At 43.8% G+C, this 17,109-nt stretch overlaps 9 protein-coding genes across 12 annotated transcripts; 4 read left to right on the top strand and 5 right to left on the bottom strand.

Annotated features, from left to right (window-relative positions):
• The first annotated feature begins 229 nt into the window (after positions 1 to 229).
• On the top strand, positions 230 to 2,399 carry LOC117139782 (putative aldehyde dehydrogenase family 7 member A1 homolog). Its single transcript, XM_033302395.1, has 2 exons — positions 230 to 295; positions 707 to 2,399. The coding sequence occupies exon 2, from the start codon at positions 708 to 710 to the stop codon at positions 2,328 to 2,330; it is 1,623 nt and encodes a 540-aa protein (XP_033158286.1). The 5' UTR covers positions 230 to 295; position 707; the 3' UTR covers positions 2,331 to 2,399.
• Positions 2,323 to 4,168, bottom strand: LOC117139783 (methyltransferase-like protein 5). Its single transcript, XM_033302397.1, has 2 exons — positions 3,658 to 4,168; positions 2,323 to 2,567 (listed from the first exon to the last, which is right to left on the bottom strand). The coding sequence occupies exons 1-2, from the start codon at positions 4,143 to 4,145 to the stop codon at positions 2,414 to 2,416; spliced, it is 642 nt and encodes a 213-aa protein (XP_033158288.1). The 5' UTR covers positions 4,146 to 4,168; the 3' UTR covers positions 2,323 to 2,413.
• On the bottom strand, positions 2,582 to 3,396 carry LOC117139787. The gene has a single exon (XM_033302401.1). It carries the CDS (start codon positions 3,086 to 3,088, stop codon positions 2,810 to 2,812), a length of 279 nt encoding a protein of 92 aa, XP_033158292.1. The 5' UTR covers positions 3,089 to 3,396; the 3' UTR covers positions 2,582 to 2,809.
• LOC117139785 (SOSS complex subunit C homolog) lies at positions 4,141 to 4,677 on the bottom strand. The gene is made up of 2 exons (XM_033302399.1): positions 4,479 to 4,677; positions 4,141 to 4,420 (listed from the first exon to the last, which is right to left on the bottom strand). The coding sequence occupies exons 1-2, from the start codon at positions 4,602 to 4,604 to the stop codon at positions 4,157 to 4,159; spliced, it is 390 nt and encodes a 129-aa protein (XP_033158290.1). The 5' UTR covers positions 4,605 to 4,677; the 3' UTR covers positions 4,141 to 4,156.
• A 260-nt stretch (positions 4,678 to 4,937) lies between these two features.
• LOC117139784 (protein max) lies at positions 4,938 to 6,308 on the top strand. Its single transcript, XM_033302398.1, has 5 exons — positions 4,938 to 5,129; positions 5,205 to 5,270; positions 5,588 to 5,695; positions 5,870 to 5,993; positions 6,055 to 6,308. Exons 1-5 carry the CDS (start codon positions 5,085 to 5,087, stop codon positions 6,195 to 6,197), a joined length of 486 nt encoding a protein of 161 aa, XP_033158289.1. The 5' UTR covers positions 4,938 to 5,084; the 3' UTR covers positions 6,198 to 6,308.
• Positions 6,309 to 6,921: 613 nt separating this feature from the next.
• LOC117139786 (BET1 homolog) lies at positions 6,922 to 7,640 on the bottom strand. Its single transcript, XM_033302400.1, has 2 exons — positions 7,455 to 7,640; positions 6,922 to 7,364 (listed from the first exon to the last, which is right to left on the bottom strand). Exon 2 carries the CDS (start codon positions 7,325 to 7,327, stop codon positions 6,974 to 6,976), a length of 354 nt encoding a protein of 117 aa, XP_033158291.1. The 5' UTR covers positions 7,328 to 7,364; positions 7,455 to 7,640; the 3' UTR covers positions 6,922 to 6,973.
• An 898-nt stretch (positions 7,641 to 8,538) lies between these two features.
• LOC117140763 (lysophospholipid acyltransferase 5) lies at positions 8,539 to 11,864 on the top strand. Of its 4 annotated transcripts, XR_004459435.1 has the most exons (5): positions 8,599 to 8,705; positions 9,025 to 9,140; positions 9,712 to 10,742; positions 10,914 to 11,408; positions 11,632 to 11,864. XR_004459435.1 is itself a non-coding variant. In XM_033303846.1 (4 exons), exons 2-4 carry the CDS (start codon positions 9,032 to 9,034, stop codon positions 11,265 to 11,267), a joined length of 1,494 nt encoding a protein of 497 aa, XP_033159737.1. In that variant the 5' UTR covers positions 8,539 to 8,592; positions 9,025 to 9,031; the 3' UTR covers positions 11,268 to 11,864. The 4 variants fall into 4 exon arrangements, 3 of the variants coding, with proteins under 3 accessions (XP_033159737.1, XP_033159735.1, XP_033159736.1); XM_033303846.1 differs by lacking the exon at positions 8,599 to 8,705 and adding an exon at positions 8,539 to 8,592 and having other exon boundaries at positions 10,914 to 11,864; XM_033303844.1 differs by having other exon boundaries at positions 10,914 to 11,864.
• A 270-nt stretch (positions 11,865 to 12,134) lies between these two features.
• On the bottom strand, positions 12,135 to 13,917 carry LOC117140984 (ruvB-like helicase 2). Its single transcript, XM_033304234.1, has one exon. The coding sequence runs from the start codon at positions 13,739 to 13,741 to the stop codon at positions 12,296 to 12,298; it is 1,446 nt and encodes a 481-aa protein (XP_033160125.1). The 5' UTR covers positions 13,742 to 13,917; the 3' UTR covers positions 12,135 to 12,295.
• Positions 13,918 to 14,236: 319 nt separating this feature from the next.
• LOC117141481 (39S ribosomal protein L21, mitochondrial) lies at positions 14,237 to 15,182 on the top strand. Its single transcript, XM_033304959.1, has 2 exons — positions 14,237 to 14,387; positions 14,464 to 15,182. Exons 1-2 carry the CDS (start codon positions 14,318 to 14,320, stop codon positions 14,997 to 14,999), a joined length of 606 nt encoding a protein of 201 aa, XP_033160850.1. The 5' UTR covers positions 14,237 to 14,317; the 3' UTR covers positions 15,000 to 15,182.
• Positions 15,183 to 17,109: the final 1,927 nt, after the last annotated feature.

Below are 17,109 nucleotides of genomic sequence, written 5' to 3'. Positions count from 1 at the left end.
AGGGAAATGGTCAAAACCAACACATCAAAATATTCGAATAACCATCTGAAAGTATGCTACTTTTTCATGACCACGCTGCACTCAACCTCTCAATTCTTTTAATTCAATTGATAAGAACCAGGGGAGCTCCCCTACCTCCCCCTCTCCTCAAGCATTCAATTCAGTTTGCGGCTGCGATAAGCTGCCCACAAAAGCCGATTTGTCCCGCTGGTTCAGCATTCAGAATCCACCGTCAGTTGATAATTGACTTGCGACTCGGCCAGTCATTCGTTCCATAGATCCGGACACCTACCATGTGAGTACCTTCTAGTGGAGATGCTATCAGTGGATCCGCTCTGCTGGGGATCTGAAAACGAAACTTTCCAGCCAGCAACCAGAGAACAGACGGTGCTGTAATCGCTCGATAAGAGTGGTATCAGCTCTTAATCAGTAATCCATAAATCTCCTCCCGTTTTCCTCCGCCAGAACAACAATTCTTCATAGAAATAACCCTGGATCTTAACATGCCCCCATAATATATAGTATATAATTCAATCTCAAGCTCCTATGAACTATTTAACAATTCTTAATTAAAATAATATGTACTGTAGATATTTGCTAAACTATATCTTTGATATTAAGATACGAAAATATGGATCACTGATAAGCTGAATGCTATATGCAACTCTAATACCATAATTACAAATTTATTTATTTATTTATGCAGCATGTTGGCACACTTGAGAAATATTTCGAAGCTGGCGCTGCCGCGCCGCCTGGTTACCCAATCCGCCAGCTACTCATCGTCCTCATCATTTCTCATTGATCAGCCGGAGTACAGTTTCCTGAAAGAATTGGGACTGGAGCGCGACAATCCAGGTGTTTATTCGGGTCAGTGGCAGGGTCGTGGGCCATCCGTTACCAGCTACGATCCCGGAACTGGTCGACCGATTGCCAAAGTGCGTCAGGGAAATGTCCAGGAGCTCGAACAGACCATCGGACTAGCGATGGAAGCCTACAAGCAGTGGCGACAGGTTCCAGCTCCCGTCCGCGGCGAGATAGTCCGGCAAATCGGCGATGAGCTGAGGAAGTACAAGGAACCACTGGGAAAGCTTGTCTCCCTGGAGGTGGGCAAAATCTACAGCGAGGGACAGGGCGAGGTTCAGGAGTTCATAGATATCTGCGACTACGCCGTTGGCCTCTCTAGGATTTACTCCGGCCAGCTGATCAACTCGGAGCGTGCGGACCACTCGATTTTGGAGGCCTGGCGTCCGCTGGGAGTGGTGGGCGTTATTTCGGCCTACAATTTTCCCAATGCTGTGTTCGGCTGGAATGCTGCCATCGCCCTAACCACCGGCAACAGTGTGCTGTGGAAGGGAGCTCCCAGCACTCCCTTGGTGTCGGTGGCGACCACAAAAATTGTGGCTGAAGTGCTGCGCAGGAACAATCTGCCGCCGGTGGTGACCCTCTGCCAAGGAGGAACCGATGTGGGTCAGACCTTGGTGGCTGATAAGAGAGTTAACCTCGTTTCCTTCACCGGCAGCTGCCAGACTGGTCGGGATGTGGGCGTCGAAGTGCAGCGCAGATTCGGCAAGGTGATCCTCGAGTTAGGCGGTAATAATGCCCTAATCATCGATGAATCTGCCAACGTGAAGATGGCCCTGGACGCAGCACTCTTCGGCTGCATTGGCACCAGTGGTCAAAGATGCACCACCACCAGGAGGATTATTGTCCACGAAAAGCTGCACGATCAGTTCGTAAAGGTGCTGGTTGGTAAATACAAACAGCTAATTCCCAAGATTGGCCACCAGCTCGAAGCTCAAACCCTGGTGGGTCCCGTGCACACGCAACAAAACGTGGAGAACTACAAGGTGGCCATCGCGGAGGCGAAATCCTTAGGAGGAACGGTGGCCTTCGGAGGCAATGTCATCCAGCGGGATGGTTTTTACGTAGAGCCCACTGTGATCACTGGATTGCCGCACGATGCCAGCGTTGTCCATCGCGAAACCTTTGCACCGATCGTGTACATCCTCAAAGCCAAAAACGTGGACCAGGCCATCGAATGGAACAATGAGGTGGAACAGGGCTTATCATCTGCCATTTTCACCGAGAACATCGGGCAGGCCTTCAAGTGGATTGGAGCCAAGGGTTCCGATTGCGGTATCGTTAACATCAACACCACCACCAACGGCGCCGAGATTGGAGGAGCTTTCGGAGGCGAAAAGGCCACTGGAGGAGGTCGCGAGTCCGGATCGGATGCCTGGAAGCAGTATTGCAAGCGGGCCACCATTACAGTCAACCACTCCGGGGAATTGGCCTGCGCCCAGGGCGTTGTCTTCAATGTGGAGTAGATAACACATACGATAAATTTTAATGTGCTACAATTTAAAATACAAATACATATAATGTCCGAAACTAAATGCAACCGATATAATTATTCCTGACCGATTTCAAAGCGCCAGAAGTCCACCTCGATATCCTTTGACTTCTGCTTGTGGAACTTGTAGCTGGCGTCGATGTTGTAACGAAGTTCGGCGACCACAGAGCCGCGGGCGCCCCATTCCAGTGCCTTTTTCTGAATGTACGACCTGCGAATAATTAAAATCGATATTTAAATTAGCTTTGATGTACTATTTCAAAGTTGTGTAGGTTTGACTATTCTAACAGCTCTCTAAAAAACAGGAAGAGGTCGAATAATAAGATACCCTTTTAATTAAAGAACTCATCCTCTCATTATGAGTAGCATATATATTTTGAAATATTTAATATTCATAGTTTCTCACTAAAATCTAAACTATTGATGAAACGTGCTGCATCTTATCCAAATACTTTATGTGTAAAGCAGCTGCAGGCAGTTGGGACCGCTGCGACAGCAGCCACCGGAGCAGACAGGAACCACTGCATCCCTGGGGATGCGGCGGCAGAGGTTCGGCGGACCGCGGTAGTCTTTTCGGAAGCAGAGTCTCTCGCACACTGTCCCGCCAGCGGACACTCGAATGGCGGTGAGGCGGCATTGGCCGCGTCCCAGGATCTGCGCTTCAGTAAACATGGAGGCCAGAAGAATTGCTAGCACCACAGCGAGGATTAGCAGGCTACGTGAAGGGACCATCTTGCTGCTGACTTCTAGTGGCTATCTGTACCTTGTTGGTGTTTCTGCGGCGTTTTATAGTTGTGAGCAGCGCTCTTAACAAGACAACAACAATAGCATAAACAGCGGTAAGGAAGAACATTTACCAAAAAGCGGGCACAATTGTATCTTGTTTACTGTGCCAATAACAAAAGATTGCGCATCTGTTTATACCAGCAGAAACTCTTGAAGTATCAATCTGCATATGTACATTCATATATTGAATTTTGAATATCAATATATTTCAAAATATATCTATATATAGACTAACAAGCATACTACCTGAGTATCTGTTTAACTAACAGACTTAATGTAAAAGCTCAATACTTTACATTAAAAAACAGGAGTTATGTTATATCCCAGCACTCGTATTAAATAGGGGGTTTGCTAGGGAAAAAATCGAAAATTTCGTTGAATACGGATAGAAATCAGAAAGGAAATGATTAAAAAAAGTTTCATCAACACATTTTGGCAAAGTGTGGACTTAACACGACTGGTAATCCTTATCAAATCTACGAGTATCGATTATAATCTATTTTATACTGACTTACCGAGTTGACGTTTTGTGGAGGGAGTAAACTGCTGTGTTGGCCAATCGTAGGGCCACCTCCAGAAACCGCATGTCCATGCCGGCATTGTGTTTCGTGCCGAATGGGGGGTTCATCAGCACCGTGTCGAAGGACTTCTCCCACTTGCTACCAATCAGCTGCAGCACATCCGCCCGCACGCAGTCGACATTGGGTAGCTCCATCTCCACTACATTGCCCCTAAAGGTGTCCACGGCATCGCCGTCCAGTTCGAAGCCCACAGTGAGCTGGGCGCCCAGCAGAGTGGAAGCAATGCTGAGCATTCCGCAGCCGCAGCCCAGATCTCCGACCAGCTTTCCCTCGATGTCCTCGTGCTGCGACTGCATGTGATGGGCCATACAGGCGGCTATGTGCGGCGGAGTGGGGTACTGTTCCAACAGGATCTTGGGCTGTTCGAAGCCATCAACGCCCTGAAGGTACTCCTCCAGTTTCCTCAGCTTCATCCGGGCCATTGCGGATCCGGCTATTTGCTGATACTGTGGCTGGGCGGTGCGTTTGGGGTGGTGGGCGTGGTCGCAGGCGACGGCAGCGGCTCCAGGCGAGGCAGCACGGGTATAAAGCTATTTCCAAAATACGAATCCTGAGGTATAAAGAAGCCCAAAGTCGTAGAGCTCGTTGGATTAAATGCAGAGCGGGCGGTGGATGTGGCATTAGTGGCAATGCCCACGCCCGCCTGGAAGTCTGGATTCACTGTCGTCGGCTGTCCCAGCAACTGGGGTGCGGGCATCTACGATAAAAGTCCAGGTAAACACATTTTCCAATCGGCATGTTCCCAACGAACTCACCTGGTTCGGCGGACTCAGGCCAAGGTTTATGATCCCGCCCGCGAGCAACTGCTTCTTCGTCTGGATCTCCTCGAGTATCTTGCGGTTCGTCTCGGCTTGCTGGGCACTTGTGGTGGGAAAAGCCATCAAATAAACTAGTAAATGTCGGAACTATATCAAAAACTTCTTGGAGACTGCTGCTTCTGCCGCTGCCTTTGGCATTTTGCGAGCAGTGTGGTCACACTGGCGAGTACTGTAGTGTGGCGCAAATAGTAGGGGTATTCTAACTCAACCAAATGTGTAAATATTCTTAATAGAAATCAAACCATCTGCACAAACATGAGTGTTAAGCGAATATTGAATTTGTGTTTAATATATATAATTTTTATTTAAGACAAATCAAATATTAAAAATATGGCTTGGCTTTTGGTGACATTTAAGTTTGCAGTATTTTTAGCATAACTTGATTTGGTCACTCTGCAAAACTTACAACGTGAGCATACAACAACAAAGTTGCATGTTTATTTGGAATATTCACAAACAAACATACAATTTACCAGCTTACTGGAATAATCTTTGCAAATAATTCTTAATTTGCGCGCAATCCGTGTAACCAAGTGAAGCATCATGAGTATGAGCGACGACGACCGCGACATAGACATCGAAAGTGACGTAAGCAAGGCGCAGAGGAAAATACTCATACGTGTGCTTAATATTGATTTTAATGCCGAATTAACGACTTTTTAGGAGGATGGGGACTCGGACACTGGCTTGGGATCCTCGCGACACACGAACACCGCCAATTTCACCCAGGTGACTATCCATCATGCATAAGCTGAGTGGGAAGAAGCGACTGCGCACATTGCCTTTTGTTGATAAACAGAACGCACACGTGTTGTTGTTGCTGTTACAGAAGCGTGATTACGTTACAGCAGAGTTCACAGCAATAGGATTCGTAATCGAAAATAATCTCAGAGGGACCTAATATATTATATATTACTATTTACTAACATGTGTTTATATTCCTATGGTCTTGAGACTATTTCGTTCAATTTTCGTTATTATTATGCTGAGCTCTGCTGTATTTGCGATGGAATTTCCTATATGCTAATTTTTATATTTGTTTCAAGGCCGAAAAGCGGGCGCACCACAACGCTTTGGAGCGAAGGCGGCGCGATCACATCAAGGAGAGCTTCACCAACCTGCGAGAGGCGGTGCCCACACTCAAGGGCGAAAAGGTAATCCAAAAGAGCAACAGGTGACACTGTTGGGATCACTTTCTGCCAAGAAAATCCCATAAGTCATACCAGTTCGTTTTTTCTCAAAGTTCAAAGTATCAAAAAATGTAGATCCTGTGCGATAAAGCTAATTAGAAATAATAAATAGGTTAATAATATATATCTCGGTTACAGGCGAGTCGAGCTCAAATCCTGAAAAAGACCACCGAATGCATACAGACGATGAGGCGGAAGATCAGTGAAAACCAGAAAGACATCGAAGAGATCAGGAAACAAAACAACATACTAGCTAAGCAGAGTGAGCAACTACTACAGGTTATTAATGAACTTCCTGCTAATATACTTTATATACTTTCCAGTTCGAGCACTGGAGAGTCAAAATGGGGATCAGTTCACCGAATATCTAAGCGATGAGGAAGTGGGCAGCGAAGAGGCCGACGACGATGACCTCGACCAGGACTTCAGTAGAAGCAATAAAAAGATGAAGACCTTCCACGCATAGCCGCTGCTCCAGCCCAAAGTGCTGCTTACAGGCGTGTTCCGGTTTTCATTTTCACCGACATTCTGAATTCTTACATACATACGTGGATAAAGTTGAACTTTGAGTTGTGTTATACGAAAGCAATAGCCATCGAAAAGTTGTGAAGGAAACGGTTCCAAATTCGATTTAAAGCCACTTCAATCACACTATGTGGAAATGAGAACAGTAACAAGTCCGATAATCATAATCATCATTAGCTGTAAACCCAAAATGTAACCCACCCAATCGACCTTAATTTGTATGCGTGCGTCTTTTGTACTTTCAACAAATTGTCACTCTCTGCGCAAAGAATAAAGTAGTAAGTACATATTTTAGAAAAAAAGGGGCTTCTTATTGATGAATTCTAATATGGAAATTGGACCAATTGAGTAACAGGTTTTTATCCTAATTGCAATACTAAATGTGTGCTGTTTTTTAGGAAGTTTATAAATGATTGGCATTTTATGCGACTATAATCTGATTTTTAGGTTTAGAAAAGAACAGCAATTTTTGAAAGTAATTTGATCACTTGATACTTGAACCTTCTCTTATTTGTCTTTACAACTTGATTTAATCTCCTCTTGCTGAAGAGATTTTAACGTACGTATCTGTCTTTCTAATATGGGTTTGAACTTAAAAAATATATTTAACTTTATGATTTCAGGCCAAAAGTGAACCGCATTCCGAACCAAATACAACCTTCGACTACACTAAACACTACAAATATGTGGGTATATATTTTATAAAATTACCAACAACTACTTGAACTTGAGGGTTATCCAAAGGATGAAGAAAACGACGAGGACGAAGAGGAACATGTAGCACATCTGGCGAGCACCACCGCCCTGTTTGGCCAGTCGCACCACCCGTGTCATCGTATTGCCCAGAAATCCACTCGTCCGGTCCATGTCGTCGTCGATGCCGCGCAGCAGTTTGTCCTGGTAGCGCACTTCATTGCCTATATCGATGGTGAGGGACTTCAGGGCACCGATCTTCTGCTTCAGCTCCTCCGCCGCCTGCTCGTTTTCCGCCTCCAAGGCGTCGTGGCTCGCGGGATGGGGCCCTGATGGGTGCTGGTTTAGGGGCTGGTACGGGTAGTTGTTGCGGCGCATACTGCTCCCCGAGTGTGCCAGTTTGGCATCCGGATTGCTGCGGATCGGGTGAATTTAACGAAATTAATACAATGTTCACAAATCTGTTTCGATCAAGTGACACGTAAACGTAAACATATAATCTCACCCAGCGGCAGAACAGCTGTTGGGATAGGCGCTTCTTGGCTCAACCTCTGTGGCTGACTGTGCATTGACCCTTGACCTCGTGTTGTGATTTCCAGAATCGGTTGACTAATGCTTCTACTTAATAAACGAAACTTTTTAAATTCTCATGCAATTCAATTTCTTGTCGCCGAGCAGTGTGACCAAAGCGGAGTAGCAAAATAATTCCGTAGCAATGCGTGTGACAGACTTTACGATTTTCAATTAACCCATTGCTTGCCAATACTTTATAATATCGTAAGTTCTTTCTAAAAGTTTCCGAAATTTACTAAATATTATATATATATATCGATATAACTATCTATATCTAAATATTTATTTTAAGACTTCATGAAAATTTATTTAGGGTGATCGGAACACGGCTGGACGGAGGGACACACAGCGGAACAGTCGGCGGGATATGGTCGTCGGGACACGGTCGTTGGGACACTTCGGTGGGACAGTCTGTGGAACGGTCGGTTAAAATTCACCTCCAAATAACGAAAAAATAAATAAATAAAAACGTCCCCATGTTCCAATATCCGCCGTTCCTCCATTGTCGCTAACTGATCTCCGTTAATTTGAGGCGCTTGAAAAGTATAAAGTCCACAATATGCTCGGCTACATATACATATATTTACATTGTTTAGTGGTATAAAATGTATATTAATTTCAGTAGATCATGATATGGTACATACTGTAGAATATGTGTAAAATTTACTAGTTTGTTATATATAATACAAGCACAATTTTAGTTAAATATTAGTAAAATAGTAAATAGGTAACCGAAACATTTTGGTTTTATATTTGTATTTATTGTAAGCGTTCATAAAAATATGGAACAAATGTAAAATATGTCAAAGAATTATTTAATAACAATGCATAAAAAACTGTGATTAGCAGTTCGTTTTAATATGCAAGAAATTTTAATTAAATATAACTAAAGTATTTTTTTAGTAAAATAGATAGTAAAAACATATATTGTGTGAGTGTGGATCTTAAATACTAATTTTTAAATGATAGAAACAGTGGGTTAATCCGTGTGTCTATTACTGTTAGAGTCGGGTAATTTCAATGCACCCGCCTACGGCCACACTGCTCCAGTGTTAGTAACTTAACTTTAGGTAATTTTGGCCACAATTTGGCATGCCGCTCTCGATTTTGTTGCTCCCACTCGCTTTCAGCAACTGGCCGTGAAATCAATAAGCATCAAATATTCAAGTTCGTGCGGTGGCAAGTGCGTCATTATCGAGTTCACTGGTTCGCCGAGATAATGCGACCTTTGCATTTGCATTTTCATTGACCCTGACCAAGTGCACTCGTTTGTTGTTGTTGCTGTTGCCCTTTCCGCTGCTCTTCCTCTTGTCTTAATCAGCCTCCCCCCCCCTGCCCCGCGACGCTCTCCTTTGATGATCAAAAAACAATCAGTTTGCGTAATATGCGCCAATGACAACAGCAACAATTACGGCGTGATAAGGACTGGAGCGCAATAACCCAGCGAATCGAATCACGCGAGTAGAGTTCACTGATAGCACTGCAACTCTTTTCCCTTCCAGATTTAGCATGACGGAATTCGAGGAGGACTTGCCCCACAACGGCCTGATGGACGTGATCGCATCGGGAGTGGGCGTTCCCGTGGAGGCACTCCGGCTGCTCCTCACCATTCTGGCCGGTAAGATGCCACAGCAGCAGTTCTTTTGAGTAGGGACACTCTATACTTAAAGTATCTTTAAGTCAAGCGATTACGTTACGATATGTTCTCCTATGGATATTTATATATTTAGCATATCATGCAAATTCATTGCACATATATGTAGATTATATGTATGCACAGGTGTTTATAAATGATGTACCTATCATTGAAGAGTGTGTTATTTTTGTTCTTCCCATATTTTTCGTCCAAAGTCATATATAACTTTTATGGTTTTAATTCAAATGTATCGCTAAATGAACTTTTTCACAAACTTATATAGTAACAATAAGGTTGATACATTTTCTAATCCTAGGTATCAAAAACTTATGATTACTAAAGATCTGAAATAAATTACGAAGACCTTTAAAATTGTACCATGACTCCCAAAATTCCATAAATATGTGACTCATTCCTATTAGATAGGGTTTTGATAACAGTCAGGCTATGCAAAAACGTAAATTAAACCTAAAAGGAGGTTGAAAACGTTTACTGCATGATCTAAACTTTTAATTTTTAAATCAATCCAACTAATGTACATCATTTGTTTCAGGTTATCCGGTGGCAGCATTTTATCAAAAGTTTATTGCTGTTATTGCCGATAAAACAGTGCATCACATGTTCTTCGCTGGATGCGGCGCTGGATTGTGTTACTTCAACTATGGCCGCGACACATATCACTCACTGATAGCCATCCTGACCACCTATTTCTTGGTACTCCTCCTGCGAAAGAAGACGCAGATATTCCTAGCCATTAACTTCATATTCCATATGAGCTACCTGCTGCTGGGATATTTCTACACGTCCAGCAATGATTACGATATTCTGTGGACGATGCCGCACTGCATTTTGGTTCTCCGTATGATTGGCTATGGTTTCGACATCACCGACGGCCTGAAAGAGGAGTCGGAATTGTCTAAGGACCAAAAGGAAACTGCTCTGAAGGAACCACCCTCTCTGCTGGAGCTCCTGGCCTTTTCCTATTTCCCCAGTGGATTTTTGGTTGGACCGCAGTTCCCATTCCGCCGATATAAGGCCTTTGTCGATGGCAAATTCCGTCAGCACGAAGGAAACGTGGAGGCTGGCGTTCGTCGCTTTGGAGCTGGTGCATTCTATCTGGTTGTGTGTCAAGTGGGATTGAAATATCTGCCCGATTCGTACTTCCTCACCCCGGAGTTTGCGCAAGTTTCGTTCGTCAAGAGGATTTATTTCCTCGGCTTCTGGGCCAAATTCAGTCTGTACAAGTACATATCATGCTGGCTGCTCACCGAGGGAGCCCTCATTTGCATTGGTCTGACCTACAAGGGCGAGGATAAGAACGGTCAGCCCGATTGGTCGGGCTGCAGCAATGTGAAGCTAAAGCTGCTGGAGACCGGAAACACCATGGAGCACTACGTTCAAAGTTTCAATGTAAACACGAACCAATGGGTTGGACAGTATATCTACAAGCGACTCAAGTTCCTCAACAACCGCACGATCAGCTATGGCGCGGCTTTGGGTTTCTTGGCGGTCTGGCACGGATACCACAGCGGTTACTACATGACATTCCTCATGGAATACATGGTTGTGAGCACCGAAAAACAAGTGAGTACTCAATTTGCTGGTAAAACGGAAGTGAATTAAGCAGTAGGGTACTTATTTGGTATCTTCAAATCGGATAAATATTATACAACCGGCTAATAAAAAGCCAAGCAAAGTTTATCTTTATCAATCCTCACAATCACAAAGTAATCTGTTTCCTCACCCCTTTTCTAGATAACCCGTTTCTACACCAAAGTGGTGTTGCCCCAGTGGGGCCACATTCTGAACAACTCGGACATTTACAAGCTGCTTTATTTCATCACCCTCAAGTCGTACAACGTTGTGTACATGGGCTGGTGCCTCACCGCATTTGTGTTTCTGAAATACGAGCGCTGGATCGTGGTGTACGGAGCGGTCAGCTACTATGGATTCACTTTCCTAGTACTCTGGGCTGCCTTCTATCATACTTACAATCACTTTTTCCGGAGCAGTACCCGGAAACTAGCTGGAGAGGATCAGAAGTTGCAGGACAACAACACGGACAAACTCGTAGAGGAAAAGAAACCAGAAGATAAGAAGTCTGAGTAGGATTGAAGCAATAGGAGGAAGCGACTGGCAGTTCTCAAAATCTTTGGTTTGCCTTGACAATTGTTTGGAATTGGTTTTTTACACATAATCGAATTGTTCTTACTAACCAAATAAGAAGATTACCAAATAACGAGCCACAATGTAATTAGAGATTTGTTAACTAGCTATTGAAGAACAATTTTAACATATATATATATATATTGTCTGCCTAGTCAAGGAGGAGTCATCCTCAAGTATGCAGTGTGTATTTTGGCGATAAGATACTGTTTTATCTTGCCTAAGAACATATTCTCAGTCGTATATATATATATATTATATAAAATTGTAAATTGTATAAGTGTTTAAATCTGTTTATTTCAACTAGGAACTAGACGGATCACTCAAGACTATAACGATACACCAGGGTCTTTGAAAATCAAACAAATTCATTTATTGAAACGGGAGCAGCGCTCAAGGAGACTAACTAAGCCATAAAGACAGTTTTATACCAATGTAAAGATGATGCGACGATATATTTTGATATGCTCACGCTAAGTTTTAATGTCAGTAAATTGAAATGCGAAATAAATGCAATGAAATTATTTTTAGGTAAAAGAAGCGTTGCTGTTTTTCTAGTTATTTCGTAAGATAGCATAAACTAGAAACTTATGAGAATTGGTCAAGTTGGAATCAAATCACATGAGCATTAAGTTCATTTCTGCGTTTTGATTATTAATTGTTATTTTGGATGCTACTAAACGAAATTTGTAAGTTCTTTATTGAAAAACTCGTACTATCTTGATTCTTTTGCTACAATAAGGACTGAATTTAATTACCCCAATTAGGCTTTTTTTTCACCTTTAAAAATTAATTAAATATTTTCCGAAATTATAAACCCAAAATGATGATAATGGTTTATTTTATCGTTATAAAACCATGACCGAAATCATAGCCATTTAATTTAATGATAGATACAAGGAAACTTATTTATTGTTCATAAAATAGTCATGAGAATGTACTGGGAGGTTGCTGCGATAACAGTTCGGACTCTAGTGCTCCATGGGCTGGGCATCTCCTCCACCGCCCTCCACGCGACGCTTTGCTCCGCCTCCAGCGGACGGGTCCCTTTCCACCTCCTCGGTAATTTCGCTGAACATGTAGTCGTCCTGGTACTCCTTGAGGATCTTGCTCGAGCGATTCTCATCCAGGAAGAGCGAGTAGACCTTCTTCACATCCTCGGTATTGACTTCGGTGGCCTTGCGGCGACGACAGACCAAATTGGCTGTGGTGATCAGTTGGATGGCGTAGCGCAAACTGGTGTCTGTGGCGATGCGTGTGAGAATGGTCAGGGCATCCGGGTGCATGATGCAGTCCTCCTCCTCGCAGCGAATTTTTAGGATCTCCTTAACCTCCTTCTCGGAATACGGTACAGTGCGTATGATGATCATGCGATCGAGTAGATCAATGGGAATGCCGTGCGGACTGCGATAGTTGGTGCCCCTAATGCGAGTGATGCCGCGGTTGGTGGCCATCACCACCACCGGAGCCATGTCCGACTCCAGGGCGCGATTCAGGAAGGAGAAGCACTCAATGTCCAGCATGTGCACCTCGTCTATGAAGAGTACTCCCGGGTTTATCTCTGCCTTGCCCTCCTCGCGCCACTCGAGAACCTTGTTGTTGATCTGATCGCGAACTTCCTGCTTGATTTCGCCAGTATCGCCGGAGAACAGGGCCAGGAACCCGTGGGTGCGACTATTGATAACATCGATCTCGTGTAGGGTCACAGTGTGCACCACCTCCTTGCGTTTCTGAAGCTCACCCTCGGGGCATTGGACGAATCTGGTCTGGGCGCCAGTGGCGTCGTAGTCCCTGGCTCTGGTGAAGCTGCGACCCAGCTTGTTGACCTTTCCGGACGCCTTGTCGATGGTGATCACATCGCCAGCCTGGATCTTCTCTTTCATAAAGCACTCGATGATCTTGTTGCCCAGATCGTAGTTGGTTTCCATCTCGGTGGTCTTGAGGGTGACCTTGCCCACCTTCTGCCCGGTACCCGAGGCGGGGCGTTCGATCTGGATCTCCACCACTTCGCCCTCGATGATCTCGGTTTCCTCCTTGATGCGAACTCCAATGCTCTTGCGCAGTGCCTGCGACAGAGCCTCGGTCTTGCTCATCTCCAGCGAGTATATCTCCGATCCGGACATGCTAGTGAAAGGGGTCTCGGTGCCCAGAGCCTGCGCCATTCCCACAGCAATGGCCGTTTTGCCGGTACTAGGCTCTCCGGCCAAAAGGATACATCTTCCGGCGATCTTGCCCTCGCGAACCATCTGCACCACAACGCCGGCGGCGCGGCGGGCATCCTTCTGACCCACCATTCCCTGGGATACCAGGCGGGCCTCCAGCACATCGTCCAATCCCAATCCGCGGATGTGCGAATGGGCGCCAATGCGCTCGATGCGAGTCACGTCGCGAACCTCGATTTTCTCGGTCTCGGCCATCTTGTGCTTTTGATTCTGTTTGCTGTATAACTGATCGGGAGTTGTACTCTTGTGCGTTTTTTCAGTGGCTCACTAGTTGTTTACTGGGCTTAAATAAGTTGCTAAGCACAAAATTCGTATATGAAATTGCCGGCCTGCTTGGGGTAGTGTTGAAAGTTTGGTGATTACACAGCACTGTAATCACAGCACATGCTGTCAGTGATGGCAGCGTGGGAGAACATTCGCTAGCGGCAGCTAGGTATGTTATTTATATTCAAATTATAACAGCGCTAACTATGATACAATTTAATTAATTTTAGGCAATGTGGTTGGGCTTAGTTAAGGAAGCTAAGATTAAATACCCATTTACCAAATATTATCCCTAACTGTGCCGTTACTTATTGTTATTTATTTAGCAGTTTAGGCGTATTAGCTAAAGCTAAACAGCTAAAGCTGTAAATAACAGTGATGTTAACGTGCGCATGCTAACACAGCTGTTCGAAAACGCGTTAGTGTAATTCATATTTTGCCTATCCGCCGACATTTAACCGATCCGATTTATTTATGTACTTTTTGAGTTAAAAACAAAGCCAAACGATGTCCTTTCTAGCGCAAACTATGCGCCAAATGCTGCGCCACGTGCCCAACCGAAGTTTGTTAACGGCAGGTAAGTGAATATTGAATAGCATCGATGTAAACAATGTGACATAACCAGGTCCCAATGAAATCCCATTCTTTTGTAGGTGCCATGCGTCCACTGAGCATATCGCCGGTAATTGGGCAGCAAAACAAGCCGGCGACGGAATCGGTGGATATATCTGCCATAGCCAAGGATCAGCAGAAGGAATGCCTGAGCATTTGCGAGCGCATCAACCGGCAGGTGCAAAAATCCGAGCAGGGACGACTCTTCGCGGTTGTCCACCTGTGCGGCAAGCAATTCAAAGTAACTCCAGGTGATATCATCCTGGTGGAGGGCTACTGGCCGCCAACGATAGGCGACGAGATCAGCCTGGATAAGGTGCTCCTGGCCGGTGCCCGCGACTTTACGCTCGTGGGAAGGCCCATCCTGGAGCCTGGACTCATCTCGGTGAAGGCCACCGTCGTGGAGAAGACGCTCAGCCACACGAAGACGCACTTCAGGAAAAAGCGCAGGAAGCAGTACATGCGCATCAACTTCCAGCGATCCCCGCACACCATGGTCCGGATCAATTCCATCGAACTGGCTCGTCCAGTGAAAGGGATTGTCGAGGAGGAGCCTTCCTCGAGGCGCTTGTTTTAGTTTAAAATGCTGTTGATCAAGAAAAATAAACCAAATTTTTGGAAGGTAATTAAGAAAACCCAAGGCAAAGGCTTATCACTTTGAACCTAAAAGAGGATAACTTAATTCAAATGCTGATTTTGGATATTTAATTTCTAAAACTGTTGAAACTTTTCAAGTGATATTTGTAAATTTGCCCTTGATTCATTAATAATAAATGTCATAAAAGTAAAACATCCGCATGACTTGGTTACAATCCAGGTTATTAAGAAAAATATCCATTTGGTAATTGATTGTTCTAATTATCTTATCATAAAAATCAATTGTAAGCATTAGTTTAATTTTAACTGATATCAGTTTAAATAGTACATATAATTTGGTATATTTTAAACTTATATTAGCTTTTAAAATATGGCAAAATTATTTTGATTTTTAAATTCCATCACGCTGATTTCAAATTTTATAAAAATTTTTGCAATTTATTTTTTCTAGCAATTTTGAAAACCAAGCAAATTTTTAACCAATTTTCATTCATATTTTTGCCTAGTGGAATTTTACACATATTGCCCTTCTGTCGTTGCTTTTTGTCTTTGCATTAGAAATTCCACTTTCATCTTGATTCAATGACTCTGCCCGACAGTATTTACCCAAAACGGCAACCTAGTTCGGAATACGAGCCACCCAGCTCCCGACTTTTGCACCGCGACAAAGGAGAGGCGCCTGCTCTAATGAAGCCACCAGTGGAACCACTGCAATTTTAATGACAACCTTTTATCGCCCATGATGTTGTTGCCATCTTTCATTAAAAGACGTCGCTGCACCACCCAACCAACCAACCTAGCCAGGTCGGAACCACCCAACCAGGCAGCCCAACCACGATTTATAACCTATGGACATGGCTCACATGGGAAGCCTGCTGTTTTCTTTATCAGCAGATGTAAGTTGCTCCCGAGTCGGCGGCTGTCGTATTTGTTTACGCTGCTCTTTCACTTTTCACTAACCAAAGGCGTTTACTTTTTAGCCTTTGCCTGGTAAAGCTGCTTTTGCTTTTCCCTGGCCCCATTTTCCAGTTTGGCCTTTCCGGTTTCAGTTGGGCGGGGCCGCGGGGAAATGGAAATTGAAAGAACACGCGAGGTCAAAGAATTCCACTTTGATTGGGCCTGCGAGTTAAATTTGTTTCAGTTAAACTATTTCTATATATATATATTTTCTAAATCCCATACGTATTTCTGAAAAGACACAGCTACTTTTGAAAAATTTTTTCCAAAAGAATTGTAATTATTATGTGCAATTGCAAGTGTAAGTCGAATTATTTTACTAACCAGAAATACAAAGGTTATATTTGTTTTTAACCTTAAATATTTTATTTTAACGTAAAACTTAAAAATGTGGCATTTTTTAAGGTGAGATTTTTATAAAAATAAGTGTTTATACCATACATGTTTTTTTTGAACCTTGAATATATCTTACTTATTCCATTTTTATGTGAATTTAATTTATATTAGAGTAACTTGTTTCTCGTTTGAGATCCAACCCATTTCCCCTACTCCTTTCCCATCTTGGAGGCTTGGTTATAAATTCGAGGGGTTTCCTTCGCCTCATCGTTCTTGGCGGCATCCGTGTTGACACCTTCTAAATAAAATCACTTTCGCTCCATATAAAAACGCCATTAAAAATTATGGTTTCCATCCTGGGGAGCCCATTCTCCAAGTGGGAACCGACGTAGATGCTTTTCTAATGGTGCCACATCAAATTTCGCAAATTGCACAAGCAGCACAAATTCAATTGTCGACACTTCGGGCAAGTTTTGCTCAAATATCCATCACAAGAATGTGTATTCCAGCTGCACTTTGCCGGCGACAAATCAAATTTCAATATGGGAGGCGCAAAATAAAAAGAGTTGGCGGAAAATAGAAACACAAATTGAAAGCATTTTGGTGTGATAAAATTTCACCTGACGGACGCCCTGCACTGGTTGCTTGGCCAAGTTTTGGGCACCACGCCCCCACTGCTACTTTACCCCGATGATTATGTTATTTGCCCAGGAAAATTGCATTTGATGTGCGTTAAGTGACAAAACGGAAATTGCCACCAAGCGGATGCTGGGCTTGTTTGTCTTCTTATGGCACCC

The sequence above is a fragment of the Drosophila mauritiana genome, chromosome 3L, assembly GCF_004382145.1.
Source record: "Drosophila mauritiana strain mau12 chromosome 3L, ASM438214v1, whole genome shotgun sequence".
NCBI lineage: Eukaryota > Metazoa > Arthropoda > Insecta > Diptera > Drosophilidae > Drosophila > Drosophila mauritiana.
Note: the sequence above shows the minus strand (reverse complement) of the source record. Positions and strands in the feature narration are given on the sequence as shown.

What these genes read in the sequence shown, in the direction of transcription:
- LOC117139782 (XM_033302395.1), top strand. Translation starts at nt 708, where the DNA reads ATGTTGGCACACTTGAGAAATATTTCGAAGCTGGCGCTGCCGCGCCGC.
- LOC117139787 (XM_033302401.1), bottom strand. Translation starts at nt 3,088, where the DNA reads ATGGTCCCTTCACGTAGCCTGCTAATCCTCGCTGTGGTGCTAGCAATT.
- LOC117139783 (XM_033302397.1), bottom strand. Translation starts at nt 4,145, where the DNA reads ATGGCCCGGATGAAGCTGAGGAAACTGGAGGAGTACCTTCAGGGCGTT. An exon ending in CTCCACAAAACGTCAACTCG is followed by an intron (nt 2,568 to 3,657) that starts GTAAGTCAGTAT and finishes AATTATTCGCAG; the next exon opens with GTCGTACATTCAGAAAAAGG.
- LOC117139785 (XM_033302399.1), bottom strand. Translation starts at nt 4,604, where the DNA reads ATGGCTTTTCCCACCACAAGTGCCCAGCAAGCCGAGACGAACCGCAAG. An exon ending in GCCTGAGTCCGCCGAACCAG is followed by an intron (nt 4,421 to 4,478) that starts GTGAGTTCGTTG and finishes CTTTTATCGTAG; the next exon opens with ATGCCCGCACCCCAGTTGCT.
- LOC117139784 (XM_033302398.1), top strand. Translation starts at nt 5,085, where the DNA reads ATGAGTATGAGCGACGACGACCGCGACATAGACATCGAAAGTGAC. An exon ending in ACACCGCCAATTTCACCCAG is followed by an intron (nt 5,271 to 5,587) that starts GTGACTATCCAT and finishes ATTTGTTTCAAG; the next exon opens with GCCGAAAAGCGGGCGCACCA. An exon ending in CCACACTCAAGGGCGAAAAG is followed by an intron (nt 5,696 to 5,869) that starts GTAATCCAAAAG and finishes TCTCGGTTACAG; the next exon opens with GCGAGTCGAGCTCAAATCCT.
- LOC117139786 (XM_033302400.1), bottom strand. Translation starts at nt 7,327, where the DNA reads ATGCGCCGCAACAACTACCCGTACCAGCCCCTAAACCAGCACCCATCA.
- LOC117140763 (XM_033303846.1), top strand. Translation starts at nt 9,032, where the DNA reads ATGACGGAATTCGAGGAGGACTTGCCCCACAACGGCCTGATGGACGTG. An exon ending in GCTCCTCACCATTCTGGCCG is followed by an intron (nt 9,141 to 9,711) that starts GTAAGATGCCAC and finishes CATTTGTTTCAG; the next exon opens with GTTATCCGGTGGCAGCATTT. An exon ending in TTGTGAGCACCGAAAAACAA is followed by an intron (nt 10,743 to 10,913) that starts GTGAGTACTCAA and finishes CCCCTTTTCTAG; the next exon opens with ATAACCCGTTTCTACACCAA.
- LOC117140984 (XM_033304234.1), bottom strand. Translation starts at nt 13,741, where the DNA reads ATGGCCGAGACCGAGAAAATCGAGGTTCGCGACGTGACTCGCATCGAG.
- LOC117141481 (XM_033304959.1), top strand. Translation starts at nt 14,318, where the DNA reads ATGTCCTTTCTAGCGCAAACTATGCGCCAAATGCTGCGCCACGTGCCC. An exon ending in CCGAAGTTTGTTAACGGCAG is followed by an intron (nt 14,388 to 14,463) that starts GTAAGTGAATAT and finishes ATTCTTTTGTAG; the next exon opens with GTGCCATGCGTCCACTGAGC.